The sequence below is a fragment of the Emydura macquarii genome, unplaced genomic scaffold (assembly GCF_026122565.2).
Source record: "Emydura macquarii macquarii isolate MOO-44397 ecotype Brisbane River unplaced genomic scaffold, CSIRO-AGI_Emac_v2 contig_431, whole genome shotgun sequence".
Classification (NCBI taxonomy): Eukaryota; Metazoa; Chordata; order Testudines; family Chelidae; genus Emydura; species Emydura macquarii.
This window is the reverse complement of record NW_027130568.1, coordinates 11,677,401-11,695,399: the sequence shown is the minus strand read 5'-3', so window position 1 is coordinate 11,695,399 and position 17,999 is coordinate 11,677,401. Positions and strand designations below refer to the sequence as shown.

Here is a 17,999-nt window from a genome sequence, read left to right as displayed (position 1 = left end):
CCTGTAATAGACCCGACCTATGACTAAGTTATTAAAGTCCTCAAATCATGGTTTAAAGACTTCACGGTACAGAGAATCCATCAGCCAGTGAGCCGTACCCCATGCTACAGAGGAAGGCGAAAAACCCCTAGAGCCTTTGCCAATCTGCCCTGGGGGAAAATTCCTTCCGAACCCCAAATATGGTGATCAGTTAAACTTTGAGCATATGGGCAAGACTCACCAGCCAGACACCCAAGCAAGAATTCTCTGTAATAACTCAGAACCCTCCCCATCTAACATCCCTTCACAAGCCATTGGCATATCTACCACTAGTCAAAGATCAGTCAATTGCCAAACTAGGCTGTCGCATCATATCATCCCATTCATAAATTTATCAAGCTCAGTTTTAAAGCCAGCTAGGTTTTTTGCCCCCACTGCTCCCCTTTGAAGGCTATTCCAGAACTTCACTCCTCTGATGGTTAGAAATCTGCATCTAATTTCCAGTCTAAACTTCCTGATGGCCAGTTTATATCCATTAATTCTAGAGTCCACATTGGTGCTGAACTTAAATAATTCCTCTCCCTTCTTGGTATTTATCCCTCTGTTTTTATAGAGAGCAATCATATCTCCCCTCAAGCTTCTTTTGGTTAAGCTAAACAAGCCAAGCTCTTTGACTCACCTCTCATAAGGCAGGTTTTCCATTCCATGGATCATCCTAGTAGTCCTTCTCTGCACCTGTTCCAGTTTGAATTCATCTTTCTTAAACACAGAGGACCAGAACTGCACGCAGTATTCCAGATGAGGTTTCACCAGCACCTTGTATAACAGTACTAACACCTCCCCATCTCTACTGGAAATACCTCATCTGATGCATCCAAGGACTGCATTAGCTTTTTTCACGGCCATGTCACATTGGCGGCTCAGTCATCTTGTGATCAACCAATACGCCCAGATCCTTCTCCTCTGTCACTTCCAACTGATGCGTCCCCATCTTATAGCAGAAATTCTTATTAGTCCCTAAATGCATGACCTTGCACTTTCCACTATTAAATTTAATCCTATTTCTAATACTCCAGTATACAAGGCCATTTAGATCTTCTTGTATGATATCCCGATCCTTCTCTGTATTGGCAATACCTCCCAACTTTGTGTCATCTGTAAACTATATTAGCACATTCCCACTTTTTGTGCCAAGGTCAGTAATAAAAAGGTTGTTCATTTATAAAATGTCAGTAACAGCTTCCACTCTCTCAAACCTTTTTGTGAGTAATTCATAAAGATAATATAAAAATACTAGAAGCACAAAACATCAAAATGGGAATCTGAATTTTATTGAATATTAAATATTGCACCTGTGGAGAAGGGAATATGTTATATTGAAATTGTAGGATATGACATGCTGTTATAGGATAAGTGTTAAGCAAAATTGTATGATGGGGTACATTGCTGGATGAAAAGCAAAGAACATATGCTGCAGGGTGCATGAAGGCACAGAGGCTTGGACTCCAGGATAGAAGGTCCATCCAGACTGCCCATTTCGAATTTGCGGGTGAGGGTAGGGCTGTCTGTTGGCTCTGTGGAGAAAGGAAGCAGAATCCAGAGGGTCGGGGAGCTAAACTGAGCAGGAAGGAAAATACTAGCTCTTGTAAGATTAGGCTTTTCCTCTGGGAGTAAGTAGAGGAAGAGGTGCTGAACGCTATTGTTTATATTTAAAGGGGTTAAATAAAAGTTCAGTTCTAGGTTTTCAAACTCAGAAGTTGGAGGTGTAGGCAATGGGTGGATTTAAAAGCGATCGGCAGAGCCCTTGAAATGGTTAAGAAAACCATCCAGGATTATCTGATATTCACAGGCAATGTCCTGAGAGGAAACTTAGAGGGGTAAAAGGACTGTACCAGGGACCCAGAGGCACCTGTCTATTTTTGTACCATAGCATCTGAGGGCCTTCCAGTACAGCATTAAACAATGTGACTACACGCCACCTGTTGTTGGTTCTCTCATCCTCTCCCCAGAGGGAGAAACGTGCAGTGGAGTGTCGTGTGTGTGTGTGTCAGTGTCAGCAGGGTAAAAAATGTACCTTGCACTTGGAGTGAAAAGTGATAAGATTTGTGATGGTCCTTAAGTCTTGGGGGAGTTTTTCCACAGACTGCCCACCGAGAAAGTGGGGTCGTCCCTCTGGAGAAGCTTTACTCTTATTTTTGAGAGTTCTATTGGGCTGGAGAAGTATATAACCAGTGTTGAACAAGGTGTATGTCCAGGAAGGGGCAGGTTGTGATTCAGCTGGAAAGACAACTACAACTGTCTCTAGTTCACACATTTGGCTCTAGCAAGAAATTGAGAGAGAGACTATATGGAGCACCCAGGCTCTGATTCCTCAAGGTGGGTAAGCACACTGAAGTCAGTGGAAACATTCACATACTTAGTCAGGCATGTACTTAAATGAATTGCTGAGCACTGAGTACCACTGTGGAAAGGTGTTTTTTTTTTGTTTTTGTTTTGTTTTTTAAATAATCAGCACATCTCTACTTGGTGTTTGCTTGACAAGTTTTGGTTTTTGTCGGGTTTGATATTAAATAATGGACTAAAAATGTTTGCCATACTCTTCCAAGAGCAGAACTTAATACCGTCAGTTCAGTTAATGTATATATTTATTTTGCCTGTATTACACCTAAAGAGAGACTGGGAATGTTAAAAATCTGACCTAATCTATAAAACAAAATGGGCAAAAAAATAATCCTGATGAAAAAGGGGAATCAAAATTGAACTGACCCAAACAGAAGAACCTTAGAAGGATGTTGCATAGGTCGATGCACTCAAGGAAAGAGTTAATAAAATACATCCTAAGTATGGAATGTTAGAACACAGTGCAGACACAACCCATTGATCTCAGACATGTAGTAGGACCTTATTTATACGCACTAGCAAGCGGGAGACCCCTTGTGAATTACTAAACTATGTAAACAAATAAAGCATCACAACCTCTGCTGTAGGGGAAAAAAACTGTAGATGACGCAAATGTATATATCTAGATCTTATACTTGAGATGGGGAAGGGAAACAACAGAAGTTAACAGACTCTGCAGACAAACCTAGCTGGATATCAAGTTAATTGGTGAGGAAAAATTAAACATCTAAATATTATGGCCAGATAACAGTAGATGTCAGCCTTTGTGCCTATGTAAGGAAGGTTTGTTCAGACTGGTTTCCCCGTGAGGTGCAAAACAGAAGTAGAGAGGGAGAATGGGACATCTGTCAAACCATCAGAAAGACTGACCCATTTTGGCCTCCATGAGGCTAGGAGTAGTGACCTAAAGCCTTATTTTCATTAGCCTAGTCTTTAACTCTACCTGTTAACTTATGTGAAAACTACAAACTACTTTGCCTTCACTAGGATTTTATCTTGAGTTAACTAACTCAAGTTAAGACACACTTTTCTTTCCTTAACAAGGAGAGAGCCTGAGTGACAGTTAAGGCACATGTTCTTTAAAGAGTTTTTAATGTTTTGGAGAGGAGTTAAGAGACGTACACCATGTCTACAATAGGAAGAAAAGTAGGGTAATTAATGTGTTGACTACCATGTGTTAAAAGCCTAGTGTAGACAAGGCAGGTTGTAGTTTTAACATGTTAGATAGTTAAGGTAACTCCTGGGGGAAGCTTCATGTGTTACTTAAAGGCTTATCTACATTTATAGCATTGCAGCTGTGCCACTGTAGCCCTTAATGAAGATGCTACCTATGCTGAAAGGAGAGGTGCTCCCTTTGGTGTAGGCATGCCTACTTCCCTAAGAGGCAGAAAGTACCTCAACAGGAGAAGCCTACCCACCAACATACTGTCTACGCTGGGAGTTAGGTCGCTATAACTATGGATTTTTCACACCCCTGCGCAATGTAGTTATATGACATAAAAGTTTGTAATGTAGACCAGGGCTAGTACATTTTAAAAATACATCCTTTTTCTAGGTAAGGCCACAGGGAGGAGAATTACAAGAGAAACTGCTGGGCAGCTGAAGGTTTGAATATCAGCTTTCTAAAGTTCTGCAAATTGTGAGCGATTTAGTGTCCACCCCTGCTCAAAGTTAGGAACTATATGCATATTGTAAATAAATATAGACAAGGAAAAAAGTATGTAGGCCATGACCACTCCTACTCCCCTCCCCTCTACCCTCAAAAAATGTATCGCTCTTGAAACCTGAATCTTGCCTGACTGCATAGAAGTCATGATGCTACCTGTAATTTGTCTATTTTAGTAGTTTTATATGTAATAGTTCAGTATTTATACATGGTTTGTAAACATAAACCTTAGTAATATGAAATCACAGCACAAAGCACTCTATTACATCTTTGAGAAGTAGGGAAAGCACCTTTTTGTGCATATACTGAAATGTAGTTTAGCATGTTTCTACTGTAATATAATCAAATTCTTTGAAATATTTTCTTCTTTGACAGTTCCTTGCACTTACACCAAGGCAAAGCAAATTAGCTTTCTGGGTGGTACATAATGTATTTCCAAGAAGTTTCACTTCAGTGTGTGGCTGATGAGGGTATTTCACTTTCTACAATCATAATATTTCTAATACCTTATTCATGAATTCAGAAGAGCTTACCTTCACATTTATTATGAGCAGAATTTTAAAAGTTATCCCATGAAACCTTGTATTATTTGATTAATTTCCACATGTTTTCGAGAACCTTTTAGTTTGGAAGATAGAAAGGAAGTGGTGAATAGGCAGCACAGGAGTAGTAATTCAGTGGCTACTCCAGTACAATTCATTACCAACAGTTTTCATTTAAAAAAAAAAAGCCTTTTTTATTTCACTTAAGTTTTGTACTAGGTTGATTTGTCATCATCTACCTCTAATTCATTTAACACTTCCTGTAATTCATACTCCAGTTCACTATCTTGGGAAGGTGCAACATCATCATCCAAAGAATCTTCACTATATTTGTCCAGTAAATATTTCTGTGGTGTGATATTCTCAAAGGGATCCCTTATTTTCTTCCTTTTCATTCTCTTGTGCTTTTGTATCTCAGCCAGCTGCTTCTGCTGCTGTTCTGCCCACCCAATGTCTCCTGTGTCCTTCACCTTTTTCATTTTTTTATACTCCATTATTTGCTTATTGAGCACTTCATGATCGATCCCAAAGAGATTAGATGAGATGGATGAAGCTGACGTATCAGAAGATGATGCAGTCACTGAAGACTGTGATTCACTGTGAAAAGGAAAATATTTTTTTAAGAGGCATATGGTGAACTGTACTATGAAATTTTAAGGCACAATGACCTTTACTAAGCTTCTTTACCAAGATATCATGGTGCGCAATCAGAGGGAAACAGAGAAACCTTTTTAGACTCTCAGATTCCAAGGTCAGAAAGGACATTGTGATCATCTAGTCTGGTCACAGGACTTCCCCAAAATAATTCCTACAGCAGATCTTTTAGAAAAAGATCCAATCGTGATCTGAAAATTGTCAGTTCTAGAGAATCTACCATGACCCTGGTAAATTAGTTCAATAGTTAATTGCTCTCACCATTAAATATTTATGCCTTATTGCCAGTCTGAGAATAAGGCTTCAAGAGCACTCAACCTGGTATCACCATCATTCTAAATAGTTTGTTCAGCTCAGTTCTCAAGGGATTAGAATTTTTTTCTTTTTTACCACCTTCAGAGGAAAATTCAAGACTCAGGGCTTGCCTACCAGAGAAAATTTACCTGTATAACTATACTACTTACTCCAGAGTAAGACTGTCCATAGAAGGAGTTATACTGGTATAATTAGAGCAATACAATTATACGAGTAAACTTGGTTGTACAGATGAGCTCTTAGGCTTAGCATTACTGCTATAAAAAACAAATCCTACCATGAAAGGGGGAGTGTGATACAAATATCACTGACTTTAGAACCTCAGATATTATGGATATTAGCATGGTATAAATACTTATTATATTGGGCTCGACAGTAACATGTCCTTCAATATCTTGTGGAATTTACTACAGAAGTCTCCCTAGTCTAAGACATGGGCTAATAACACCATACTTCCATAGAACCTACCATCCAGGAAACTCAAAGCCTACAACGAGTAAATTACTGAAACAAAGACATCCTTCTCTGCCATGAGGCAAAGGCATTTGATTTATGGTTACTGACTGACTGCACATAGATATTACCTTCAGAAGCACCAAGCTCTGCAGAAGACCATCTTGTAGATTGGAACAACAGAAAACGCTGACATCACCAACTGAACAGAAAGTTGTTGGTTTTTAAATCAAGGGCAGTTAACCTAAAAATAGAGAGCTGCATGTTGCTCTTCATGGTCCTATATGGGACTCTGTCCCAAATACCAATCCATTTTCCACTGCCACACGAAGGCTCATAATTCTAAATGAAATACATTTTCCCTTGTGACCTATGCACAGGAGCACTGTGCTAGTGCACAAGAACCAAAAGGCAAAACAGACTATGAAACAAATGTCCACATGGAGTGAAATGCAAAAGTAAACCAAAACTTAAAGAACGAGATGTCCAGGTTTTAAAATAATTTTTTAAATGTTAATAATTTAAGGCGTAAGAGAGGTAAGGATGGCTCTTTACGTAATACCTATAGTATTTTGCTATCATGTGGAGACTCCAAGCAGTAATTGGGCCTGATTGTGCTACAGATTGTAAATACAAAGTAAAACACGATCCCCTACATTTTGTTTTTGTTATGGGTCAGTTTTTGTTCAGACTAACTACTCATTCTTTTACCTTTATATATGGTACCAGGTCACTCTTTTGAAAGGCAAGATGTCCACATAAGGATTTCTTTAAATTATGCTAACTTTTTCCTTTGTCTTTTTCGTAACTGCATTATACTAAATTCTTAAAATGTTAACGGTTAGATACCACAATAGGGGCTATGTAAAAATACAAAATAGACACTTATTTATGTATCTTTAAATAACTATTCCTTCCATTTCTAATTGGATATCCATAAACGAAAATACTTGTTGCACAATTTTGATTAATAAACAACCACCAAAAAAACCCACCTAAAGTAATTTTCAGCCAAAGCATCTTTTTCTTCCTGAGGTCCAAAATCAGCAATTGCCAATAACCTCTCAACCTGTAAATAGGTGAAAATACAGAAAACAAATATCAACTATCAAAACTATTCTGTTTGCATTCATAAAGGAAACAAGCCAGCCTGATATACAGGGAACGGGTCTGTGTCTTTTACATAAGAGTGTCTTAGTTGCCTCCCTCTGAGTTTCTGGAAAGTATCTATTTCAAAATAGTCTGTATTTTCAATAAAAGTCATCCACTTAATTTACAAGGCCCCTCAATAAATACTATGAAATGTACTGTAGGGAACAATCTGCACTGCAACGGGGATAGAGTGGATGTTTTAATGAACTAGGTCTTCACTATCTCTATCAGGTACTTCCTGGCACTTCCATAGACTATCTTGCTGGGATCTTTACACCACATGGAATAATAAATTCATGGACTATTGTGACTCCTAAGGGTTTGCTATATATTTGATGGGGACTGGAGAAAGAATTTTATTTTTGGTTAATTAAGAATTCCCTCATTTTAGGTTACGTTTCACTTTGTTTTTGTAAGTTCTTCCCTTTACCAATGTACGTATACTTGAAATTTTCTGTCATTCTCTTCCCCCTTTTGGAAGTTGTCTGGCCCAATCTTGTACATAAAAGATTAAGCAGTTGCCATTTTTTTTTCTATTAGAGAACAGTCTGGCCAGGACTGTAAATCTCTTATGCAGTGTTTCTCAATTGGTGTTCACACTGTTAGGGTTCCGCAAGAAAGTGACATTGCGCCGCCGAAAGCAGCTGTTCTCCGCGCCGCCAAAAAGGGAAGATGTCTTGGATTTTTCGGCGGAGGGTATCAAGTATGAGTGTAATTTCCCTGCGGAGCCTAAAGGGTTCCATGGGGAAATTTAATTGAGAAACACTGCTCTAGTGCGTTATAGGTTACCTTTAGTTGTGAAAGTTTTACCTAATTTGAGGTGTAATAATCCTTTTCTGTGATTTCATCCCACCCCCTCTCCCATCAGTCTGTTGTTCCTTTAGTATTTTTCTTAGGAGGAGAAAGTAACAGCTTTCTCACCCTCCTATAAGATGTAAAGTTTCCTGTACTGGGGGTTGGTATCTGGTTTTTAGTTTATTTGAAGTACAGATTTCATATAAAAATGGGCTTGAAAGTTGGGTCCTGTAGTAGAGATTTAAAGCTCCTTCTGGGTGTTCTGATAATCACTTAGGTTGCTGAGAAATCCTTGTGTTACATCTTGAGAGATGAAGGAATTATATCTGGAGGCTGGGACAGAGGACTACACAACCCTAAACTGAGCATTAATGTGCCTAAACTTCGCCTTTATTACTACACCTGTTGTTGTAGGTGGGGTAGAAAGATATGGCCACTGTGGTTGCATATGCTAGCATAAAACATTTTCTGGACCGATCATTACCTTTGGGTATGTCTGCAGCGCAGCTGGCATTGACCTTCCAGCCCAGGTAAATGGACTCAAGCAAGCATGCTAAAAATAGCAGTGTGGAAGTTCTGCCATGGGTAGCTGGGTCAGGCTAGCCACCCAAGTCCATCAAGCCCACCCAACCTCTTGGGTCTGAGCTCAGGTGGCTAGGCTGAGCTGCTGCCCATGCAGCCATGTTCATGCTGCTATTTTTAGCATGCTGGTTCAGGGTTAAGGTGGTGCAAGTCTATCTACCTGCACTGGGAGACACAATCGCTGCTGTAATGTAGACACCCTCGCTGACCAGAGGAAATTCGGCCATTCACTTTGCATTCCTGAAGCAGTGGTGAGAAATGAAACTCTCTCTCTGGGCCTCTTCCAAGGTTGCTAGTGATGCAGTGGATGCTCCTGTGACTCTGATAATTATGTATCCTGATATTAACAGCACTATGTCAAACAGTCTGCCAATTTAGGTCACAGGACCAATGAATTAGCTCAATTTTTAACGATATCCTTGAACTGTAGTTCAATTCATTCTTCAAAGACTCTATAGTATCACTGCTGCAGCTCTGTACCTCATGGGAATCTCACAATCCTAATATTGCCTCCTCTCATGCTCAATAATAATGAATTCCTTGAAGACATTACTATTCCAAAAGTACTTCCACTAGTCTGGCAAGCCTGCTACCTTTAATTAGATATTAACCTCAATATACAATATTCCTCTCTCTCCATTAGAGTCAAGGGCCTTTTAAAAAAAATAAAAAAGTAGTAACAGTTGAACCACCTGCAATACAATTAGCCAGCTGGTCACCATCATCATTGCTCTGCTTCCTTTTTTGGTGTAAGGTTAAAAGACAATAGTTTCCTGTCTTTCACTTAGGCTAATCCAGGAGAGAGAGACATCAAATAACCTCATCTATCTTCCGGAAACATCTTTTGACACTGTTCTTCTCTTCAGAAGTTTTTATAGATGAAGTCAACAAAATCAATGAAAAAGGTAAGTCTACTTTCCACTTTCCCCAAAGTATCAAAATAATTGGAGACCCTTATCAAAACACCGAAAAGCTTGTTGGTCAGAGAGCGGGAGTTGGTTTTCAATTTAAATTGCTTTCATGTCTAGTGACCAACTATATATCTACTTAAACATTACATCTAAGCCTTCCATGTTCTTCTTTCATGTCTGTTCTGAAATGCACTGCAACATATATCAACACGCTGAGTCAGTGATTGTATCCTACCTCGTTTATAGCTGCAGCTTCTTTGTCTTTAACAAACACTATTGGAGGAACATTTCTCAGGACCTGTTGTGTAATCAAACAATGTCTGGAAAAAATAAAATGCACCCAGGATATGAACAACAATACAATATCTTTAGGACAGAAAAACAGAATTTCTCAAGTTAAAGTAAGATCTAGTTTGTTGGATAAGGACATAGGTTATAGGACATCTATTGAAGCAAAGACTACAGTGATGTTACTGAAAAACTCAGTGAAGTGTGAGAGTGAGTGCATGTGTACTTGGGTATACGAAGATGTACATAGTAGGGCACCTGGAGTATTTTCTAAGGCTCCCACATTCACAGGATTTTCTGTATATGCAAAAAAGCTACACAGTCTAAATTATTTTTTTTAAATTTAAGGAGAAAATGAATCCCTTTCTTTACAGCTAAAAGGTTTACATGAATGTACAGAAATAATACACCAATTTACAGAAAATACTCAGGGAAGGAGAAAAGGGCAGGCAGGCAGACAGTTGCAGCTCCCAAATTTTCTGTCTTGCACAGATCTAGCCCTGGCCCCAGTAGCTTATAGCAGCCCCAAGCACCTACCTTTTACCAGCTAACAATTAGCAAACTGAAGTGGCACTCCAGCCAGACCCTACTTAGCAGACCTGAGTGGAGGAGCTCTGTATGCCAGCTATACATCAGTTGAAAGTGCTCTTACCCAGGGAATTCTCATCTGGCCAGCTATGTCCCCTATACAGCCCATCTGTGTGGCTCATCAAGGGAGATAATCTGGCCCAAAATATCTAAAAGTGCAATGTTCAACATCCTGATCCAAAGTATTCTAATGAAAGTCACATTTGTGATTTGTAAAAATACCATAGAAATTTCCCTTCAGAAATTCTTAATAGACAAAGTGACTATTTTTGAAGCAGATTAACTGCTTACAGCACACAACAGTACCTTATACGTGGGGCACTTTTCTGTAGAATACTTTCAATATAATCCTCTTCCTCTGCACTTCCAGCAGGGTTCCAGTACACACGACATGCTGAAAAGTCTGGTGCCATGGATACCTGCAAAAATCAAATATTTTTATAAATGCAAGCTTCATGTAGTAAAGCATTCAGACTCAAGGAAAAAGTTATTACACAATGATCCAGTTATGGTGTACAAACTCTGGGAGCAAGGGTAGAGGAAGAGGGTCACCCCAAAGACCTAGGAACAAAATCATTCAATAGACTTAAGAGCAAATTTGGAGGTACAATTTAACACTGAATAAAAAGTGTGAAGTTCAGTATGAGGAAAGGGGATTTCTCACTCAGGAAAGTCATTACTTCAGAATTGCAAGCATTAATGAAATTATGTGGGGAAGGGTTTTTGTAGATATCCAGACAGTTCCAAGTACAAGGTGGATGCTACCATAATACAAAGAAGTCTAGAATGGATATTTATTGATAGAAAGCAAGCACTCCAGCTGTAAAAGGAAGGAAGGAACTAAGGAAACCTTTGGTTCTTTTCAGCCTTAAATTCTCTTACTGTTCCTTAGCAATTTGCTGTCATTCACTTTAACTGTATTCAAAAGAGCCTGCAATAGTACAATGTATGTCAATCCCAAGTGTTAGTTAATGCTAAATGAATTCAGATAATCAGGGCAGTAGTAATCATGCATAGGGTTAAATTCATATGATTGTCAAGTTATTTAAGTTTCTGCCACTGCAGAATTACAGAGAGATGAAAAACTTTGAGCAATGTACTTTTTCAGTATTTTGTTCCTAATTTTAAAATATCTATCATTTCCCTCTCATCCAATCTAGCAAGTGCCTTAGAGAACATTACTCCCTGGGATAGCAGGTTTAGTAAAATTCTGCAGGGCCATCTTGAACAACATATATGGCTCTCACAAAAGAAAAAAGGATGATGAGAGGGAGAGAGAGGCATAAAGCTATTAATTCAGAGATGGAGTTCAAAGGCTAAGTAGTACAGTCTATCCTAGAAACCAATTCTCCTAATAAGCAACTGTCTACAGAAATTAGCTTTAAAAAAATCAATTCAGTAAGAATAAGTATTTTCCCAGAGACTAATATCAGAGTAACAATGTGATATAAGTGAGGTAACTCTGCTGGTCTCTTCAGCAGCAGAACTGTTTTAGGATGGATTGGCCACTCCTTAGTGGCCTTATGCATGCCCATACTAGATATCACCTAGCCTTTAGAGCACTTCCCCATTAAGGAGAGACTCACCTATCCAGAATGCACACACTGATCACTTGTTTCTTCTGCAGCAAGTTGGACAGTCCCCAACCCACAAATCAAGGGCCTAATCCATCATTTATTTATGCACATGAATAACTTTACTCACATGAATAGCCCCCATTAACCTCAATTTAAATAGGACTACTCACATGAGCAAGTACACAAGTGTTTGCAGGATTGAACCCTAAATACTTTTTAAGTTTAATATAATGTAAACTTAAACAGCTGCCAAGAAAAACAGAATTCTGGCTGATTTTGACGTCCCTACACAGACTATTTTTTAAAAGGAAGAAAGTGCAAGCTAGAAATGAACATGTGAAGTTTATAAAATATAAAAATAAAAGCTCTAGCCTGCAACATAAGAAAATTTCAGCTGCGCTACATGGCAGAGCCAATAAGCAACATGGCATTATGATAATATCCAAAACATATTAAAGTAGTTTTCCTTCCACTAAAAACCAAATTAATATTTTGTTTAGAGGAGAGTCTCCTGAAAATGCTAGTTTCATTTCACCTACATGGTATATAGATTACTGTTCAGAAGAGACAAGTTAATGGAAAGACAACACAAGAGAGAATCCTTTAAACATGGCAGTTATTTTCCGAAACTTTGAAATACAGGAACATGCCATACAAAAAAAGTGTTGGATTTTTTTGGGGGACACTCTTTGTTGATCCTCCCTACTGAACCGCCAGTCCTGCTATGGTATGCTCCTCCCCAATAGGGCTCTTTCTGAAACTAGAATCCAATACCTTGACAATATGAGGTCAAAAGTTCTCAAAACAGTCTTTTAAAATTAAACAACTTTTAGAAAATGTTTAGTCTAAATGACTAATTCTACAAGGTAAGTTTTGGAACGAGGATTCCTCTTGTCTTCCTGATTTGGGTGAGGGTTTGTTTATGCCAGTAATTAATAAATTCCCTATTAATATACAAATTCTATACTTAAATGTCTTTGTTCATTAGTAAATAATTTAGCAAGGTCACTAGATTCCATGTGGGTATATAAAACACTTTACCATTTACACAGCAATCACATTAGTTGCTATATTAGCTTTGCATTTAACTAAATATCTGGAAGTATGGACTTCATAAAGGCATTTGTCATGTCAACATTTGAGAAATAAAGTTTAAAACATTTCCAACTACACATTTTTCTCTGACGTTTAAGAACACAAACAGGTTTTCTTGCAAGAGGATGAGGGGTAGTAGAGCCCCTTTTACTTAGATTTATTGCTCAGACAACATACCCTACATTCCTTTCACAATCAGGTTTCCACCTAAAATATGAATGTTCTGCATGGTTTGTTTCCTGATGTTTGCTTGTTCTTGGAAGGTAAATTCCAGAAGGCTTCTCTTTCTCTTTGATTAGCTTTTATTTTGTAACATAACTAGATAAACATATATATTGTTCTATTTCCAAGCATCCTGGTTATTACACACTTTTAGCTATAACTTGATATTAATAATACCACAAACAACTTTGTAATTATCTAATAAAAAACTTGCAAAAATTATAATAAAATTTATATCAATATTGAGGTCTCTCCCCTACAGTTCCTATCTATGTGACAGCACACAGTCTGCAATAAGAGCACCAAGGTCTCTTCCTTCGTTACACTACAGCAGGGCAAGCATCTTTCAGGAAAGGGAAGGCCCCTCCAAATGGGCCAAAAGGAACCACAATATACTTCTTCAAGCCCAGAGCAGACAGTGTAATCTCTGCAATGTGCACATTTAGCTGACTCAGAGAGTAAAAATGAGTTTAAGATTCAAACTTCCATTCTACATCTGACACTAGGAAACATTATCCTGGCCAACATAAATGTAGTTCTCTTAAAAGAAATACATTGTACAAGCAAACTTTAAGCTTCTAGGACCTTACAAAGTTCTACTGGTCAGACAATATAAAGAATGGATTTGATGGCTGGGGGTGAGTGTTTTTGGTCTCTGTATGTAATGCCCATATTGTGCATTGTGATCCACACAGGAAACTGCTAGGTTCCCATTGAGTCTCATGGAAGACAGTGTGGCTCTGGATGAGTGCAGCAGTCCACCTGCAGTGATCAGAATGCAGGACTGGGGTCTAAAAGTTGTCTTTGAATATTGCATTATCTTGTTCCACAACTTAATCCAAATGACTTCACATGAACCGTAGCTTTTGTACTTGCCTTGGTGAGTTCCAGCTTGAGGTCACAAACCTCTTGACTGACTTCACAGGTGCTCATCAAGTCTGTCACAGCTTTATACAAGAGGACATTTAGGACCCTTGTGCGTATGCTGTCTTCTTTTCTAGTCTTCTGCTGAGTAGCCTTTAGTATAGTGTCCAAGCTGGATGGCTTGTACATCTTTTAAAAACAAAAACATTAAGAAATAGTCTAAACAAATGTACAAAAACTTTTGGAATTCTACTCCTTTTCAATTTAATCAAAAAAGAATTGTGCTCTTAAAGTAACTCAAAATTATTTTGCTCATTAATTTTTAACTTCTTTAATTTAACCATCCATAAAGCTCAGTAAATCTGTGTTCTAAAATGGAGTGACTATGATCAAGAAAATTTCTACCACTTTTTAAAAAAGTTTGCTTTTCAAATTGCACTTTGGGTAAAATCTAAAGGGTCAGATTTTTAAAATGGTGCGCCTTAGGAAAACTGTAAGCACAGTACATTTAAGGTTCACAAATAGCATGTTAACTGAACTAGATTATGAAAGATCAAAAGTGGATGAGGCAAAACACAGGGTAACTGGAAGGTTTGTTAATGTGATACTAAAACTATCACCTACAGACGGCTCATATGAATTTGACTCTTATCCATAGGAATTTAAAGTAATTACAATCTGAAGGTTGTTGCAGAAGGAGTATTACAGTTCACTTTCATATATGGATAGGTGTCCACAGCCCAATAGCCTCGATGGCAAACTCACCCTTATTTGTAAGGGAGACAAGGAAGGTTATGTAATATCTTACACACAGAACAGGAGATTACTTGCAACAAAACTTTTAGTGAACACAAGATTAAAAAGTGAGATTTTTCCAGTGAGCCTCAGGAAGGGTGACCAGATGTCCCGAATTTACAGGGACAGACAGTCCTGATATTTGGGGCTTTGACTTATATAGGCACCCTATTACCTCCCACCTGCGTCCTGATTTTTCACACTTGCTACCTGGTCACCCTAGCCTCAGGCAAGAAAATGCAAGGAACTTGGTGAAAAAGCTTGCAGATACTGTGGCTCCTTACAAAAAAGAAAACACACAGTACTATAAACACAAAAAACTTGAAACTAACAAAATGTGTGCTAAACTTAAACCAAACCAACTTTTTCTGCAGCATCATTTCCTCTACTCTCTTATTAGGCCTAATTTAGGTCCTAATTCCTGCTATCAGAGCTGCAATTCAATGGCATTATTTGTGTGTGTAAAATTACTCATTTGCATAAGTATTTGCAGAATTGGGACCTAAGACTAAACTCCTTAAGACAGAAACCTTGTCTTCCTAGGTCTGTAGAGAATCAGATCCATTTATGGTGTTGGAACTGTATAATAGTGATATGTATGTTTTCTGTAGATAACAAGATTGTAAGTCTTCATTTTTAAAATTCAGTTGTTTTCTGGTAGGTATATAATGCACTGCAAAAGTTACATATGGTAAAATCATAAATTTGCCCCACTTGACACAGATGAAAATGACACTTTAAACTCTGAAAAGTTGCACTTACTTACCAGATGAGACCCCACTGTAGGACTGTCATACCAAAACTTCTTTCTTTCCAAGAGAAAAGATTAAATTTTACTTTTTAAAAATTGTAAAGAAATATTAGGCATCATTGTGTATTAAAGTGCCATTCTACTCTAGAAAAAAACCTTCATAAATAAAATGGCATTAAGGGATTCTATGTTAATGTCTCAGTGACACTGCATCAAGTGAGCTCAGTTTACAAACGGTTTTACTTTAGTTAGTATGGCAAGCAGTAGCAACAACACCCCGTAGTGACACAATGGGGCAGGAGGGAACCTAATGTGTCTTTACAAATACATTTAATCTGCAACCACAACTATTAAAATGCCTTATTATGGTTACTGCAGGATCATTACAGATTTATGGTTGTTTGATTTACCACCATGTGCATTTCCATGCACTTGATTTTGGGATAATTACAAAACATCCCTATAACATATTTTATCCTAAATTACCAATCCCCTCAATCTTAATTCCGATTTAGTATAGTTTCTGTCTGAGAATACATATCCCTTGGAAGTTTAGCGGTAGGCACACTGCTGATTAAGCACCTTTTACTGCAAAGAGCTAGGGCTGGGGTAGTCAGCACTTGATTTTCTATTGCTCTTTTGAAAGACACAACAGCAACCAGGACGGGAAGTGTGCAAGAGCAACACACACTGGGAACCAACCAGGCCCAGGGGAAAGTGTGTGCGCTCAAGCCAGGACAATCTGCACAGAGATCTCCTTGCAAAACGGCTCAGCACGTGCAAACGAGATGGAGCAGACTCTTTCGCAGCAGAGGGAAGATCACTCCTGTAAAGCGCTGTAACATAAAGCAAGAAGCGCGGCCTCCCCACAGCTGCTAGAAGGGGAGGGGACGTCAATGTAGACACAAGCGCTGGTGCCGCAGCTGTTGCACCAAACCGTGCCCAGTGGCAGCAGTGTGCAGAGCAGTGCAGACGCTTCCCGGCCCAGTTCCCACTCCCAGCGGGGGGGAGGCGAGGTTGCTGCCCAGGGAGGCCCCTTCTGCTCCGCAGCCCTGGGGGATCAGCCCGGGCCGCAGGCGGGGGCCAGGCACTTACTTGGTTTTCGAGGCGAATTTCTTGAGCAGGTTCCTGGAGCCGCAGACGGCGGCGGACCCGTGCAGGGCCCGGCCCCGGAGGCCGCCCGGCGGCGGCGGCGGCAGCAGCAGCAGCGGGCCGCTCGCAGGGCTCCGCCGCCGGGCCCTGCCGCCGGGCGCGATCGCGCGGAGCTGGCGCCAGTGGGACCCCGGCCCGACCCGCGAGCCCCACATGCTGCTGCTGCTGCAGCGAGCCGGAGCCGCGCGCCGCTCCTCCGAGCCCGGGGTGGGGGGGAGACAGACAGACAGACAGCTCAGGCCGGACACCGGCAAGGCAGCGCCGCCGCGCTCCTAGCGGGCATGGGCGGCACCGCACCCGCCATGCTGGGGGGGCTTTGCTCCTGCTGCTGCTGGGGCCTCGGCTGCGCCCGCCCACCCAGGAGAAGAGTCGCCGCCCACCCCTACACTGATAACAACGGGCCTTAGTGCGGGACCGGGAGGGACTTTGGACCTACTTCACTTGCCTCCCCGCGCACGAGCCCCTCAGCGCGAGCCGGGTCCTGATTTCCCCCAGCGGGCCTGGTCCCTGCCCCAGCCCCAGGTACACAAACTCCCTCCTTCCCCCCCAAGGGGGCCTTGGTCGGACGGTCTCAGCCCATGCTCAACGTTGGTTCAGACAGTGGAGTTCAAAATAAAAGACGACCCTGGCAGAGAGCGCTAGACCAGTGGTTCTCAACCAGGGGTACCTGTACCTCTAGGGGCACACAGAGATCTTCCAGCGGGTACATTGGCCTGGCATTACAACAGTGTTAGTACATACAAAGCACTAGCAAAGTCAGTACAAACTAAAATGTCATACAGATAATGACCTATTTTATATTGCTCTATATACTCTACACTGAAATGTAAGTACCATATTTATATTCCAGTTGATTTATTTTATAATTATATGGTAAAAATGAGAAAGTAAGCAATTTTTCCGTACTAGTGAGCTGGGACACTTGTATTTTTATGTCTGATTTGGTAAGCAAATCGTTTTTAAGTGTGGTAAAACTTGGGGGCATGCAAGACAAATCAGACTCCTGAAAAGGGCCCAGTAGTCTGAAAAGGTTGAGAGCCACTGAGCTAGGCTGCTGAGCAATCTTTTCACTGATCAAACTGCACTGAACTCTACCCCAGAGCTGGGTGCATTTCTGTAGCAGGTAGAGTGATCATCGTTATTTCACTTGATCTAATTTGATTTATCAAATGCTAAAAAGTTCACCTATTCATCTGCCATTTTCCCTACACACAACAT

At 40.0% G+C, this 17,999-nt stretch overlaps 1 protein-coding gene and 1 long non-coding RNA gene across 2 annotated transcripts; one reads left to right on the top strand and one right to left on the bottom strand.

The window, feature by feature from the left end:
* Positions 1-4,081: 4,081 nt before the first annotated feature.
* On the bottom strand, positions 4,082-17,000 carry RBFA (ribosome binding factor A). The gene is made up of 7 exons (XM_067537554.1): positions 16,725-17,000; positions 15,645-15,687; positions 14,096-14,272; positions 10,632-10,744; positions 9,685-9,769; positions 7,005-7,078; positions 4,082-5,184 (listed from the first exon to the last, which is right to left on the bottom strand). The coding sequence occupies exons 1-7, from the start codon at positions 16,934-16,936 to the stop codon at positions 4,803-4,805; spliced, it is 1,086 nt and encodes a 361-aa protein (XP_067393655.1). The 5' UTR covers positions 16,937-17,000; the 3' UTR covers positions 4,082-4,802.
* LOC137146327 (uncharacterized) lies at positions 9,341-16,667 on the top strand. Its single transcript, XR_010917913.1, has 2 exons — positions 9,341-9,443; positions 16,276-16,667. It is a non-coding gene; the product is annotated as an uncharacterized lncRNA (long non-coding RNA).
* Positions 17,001-17,999: the final 999 nt, after the last annotated feature.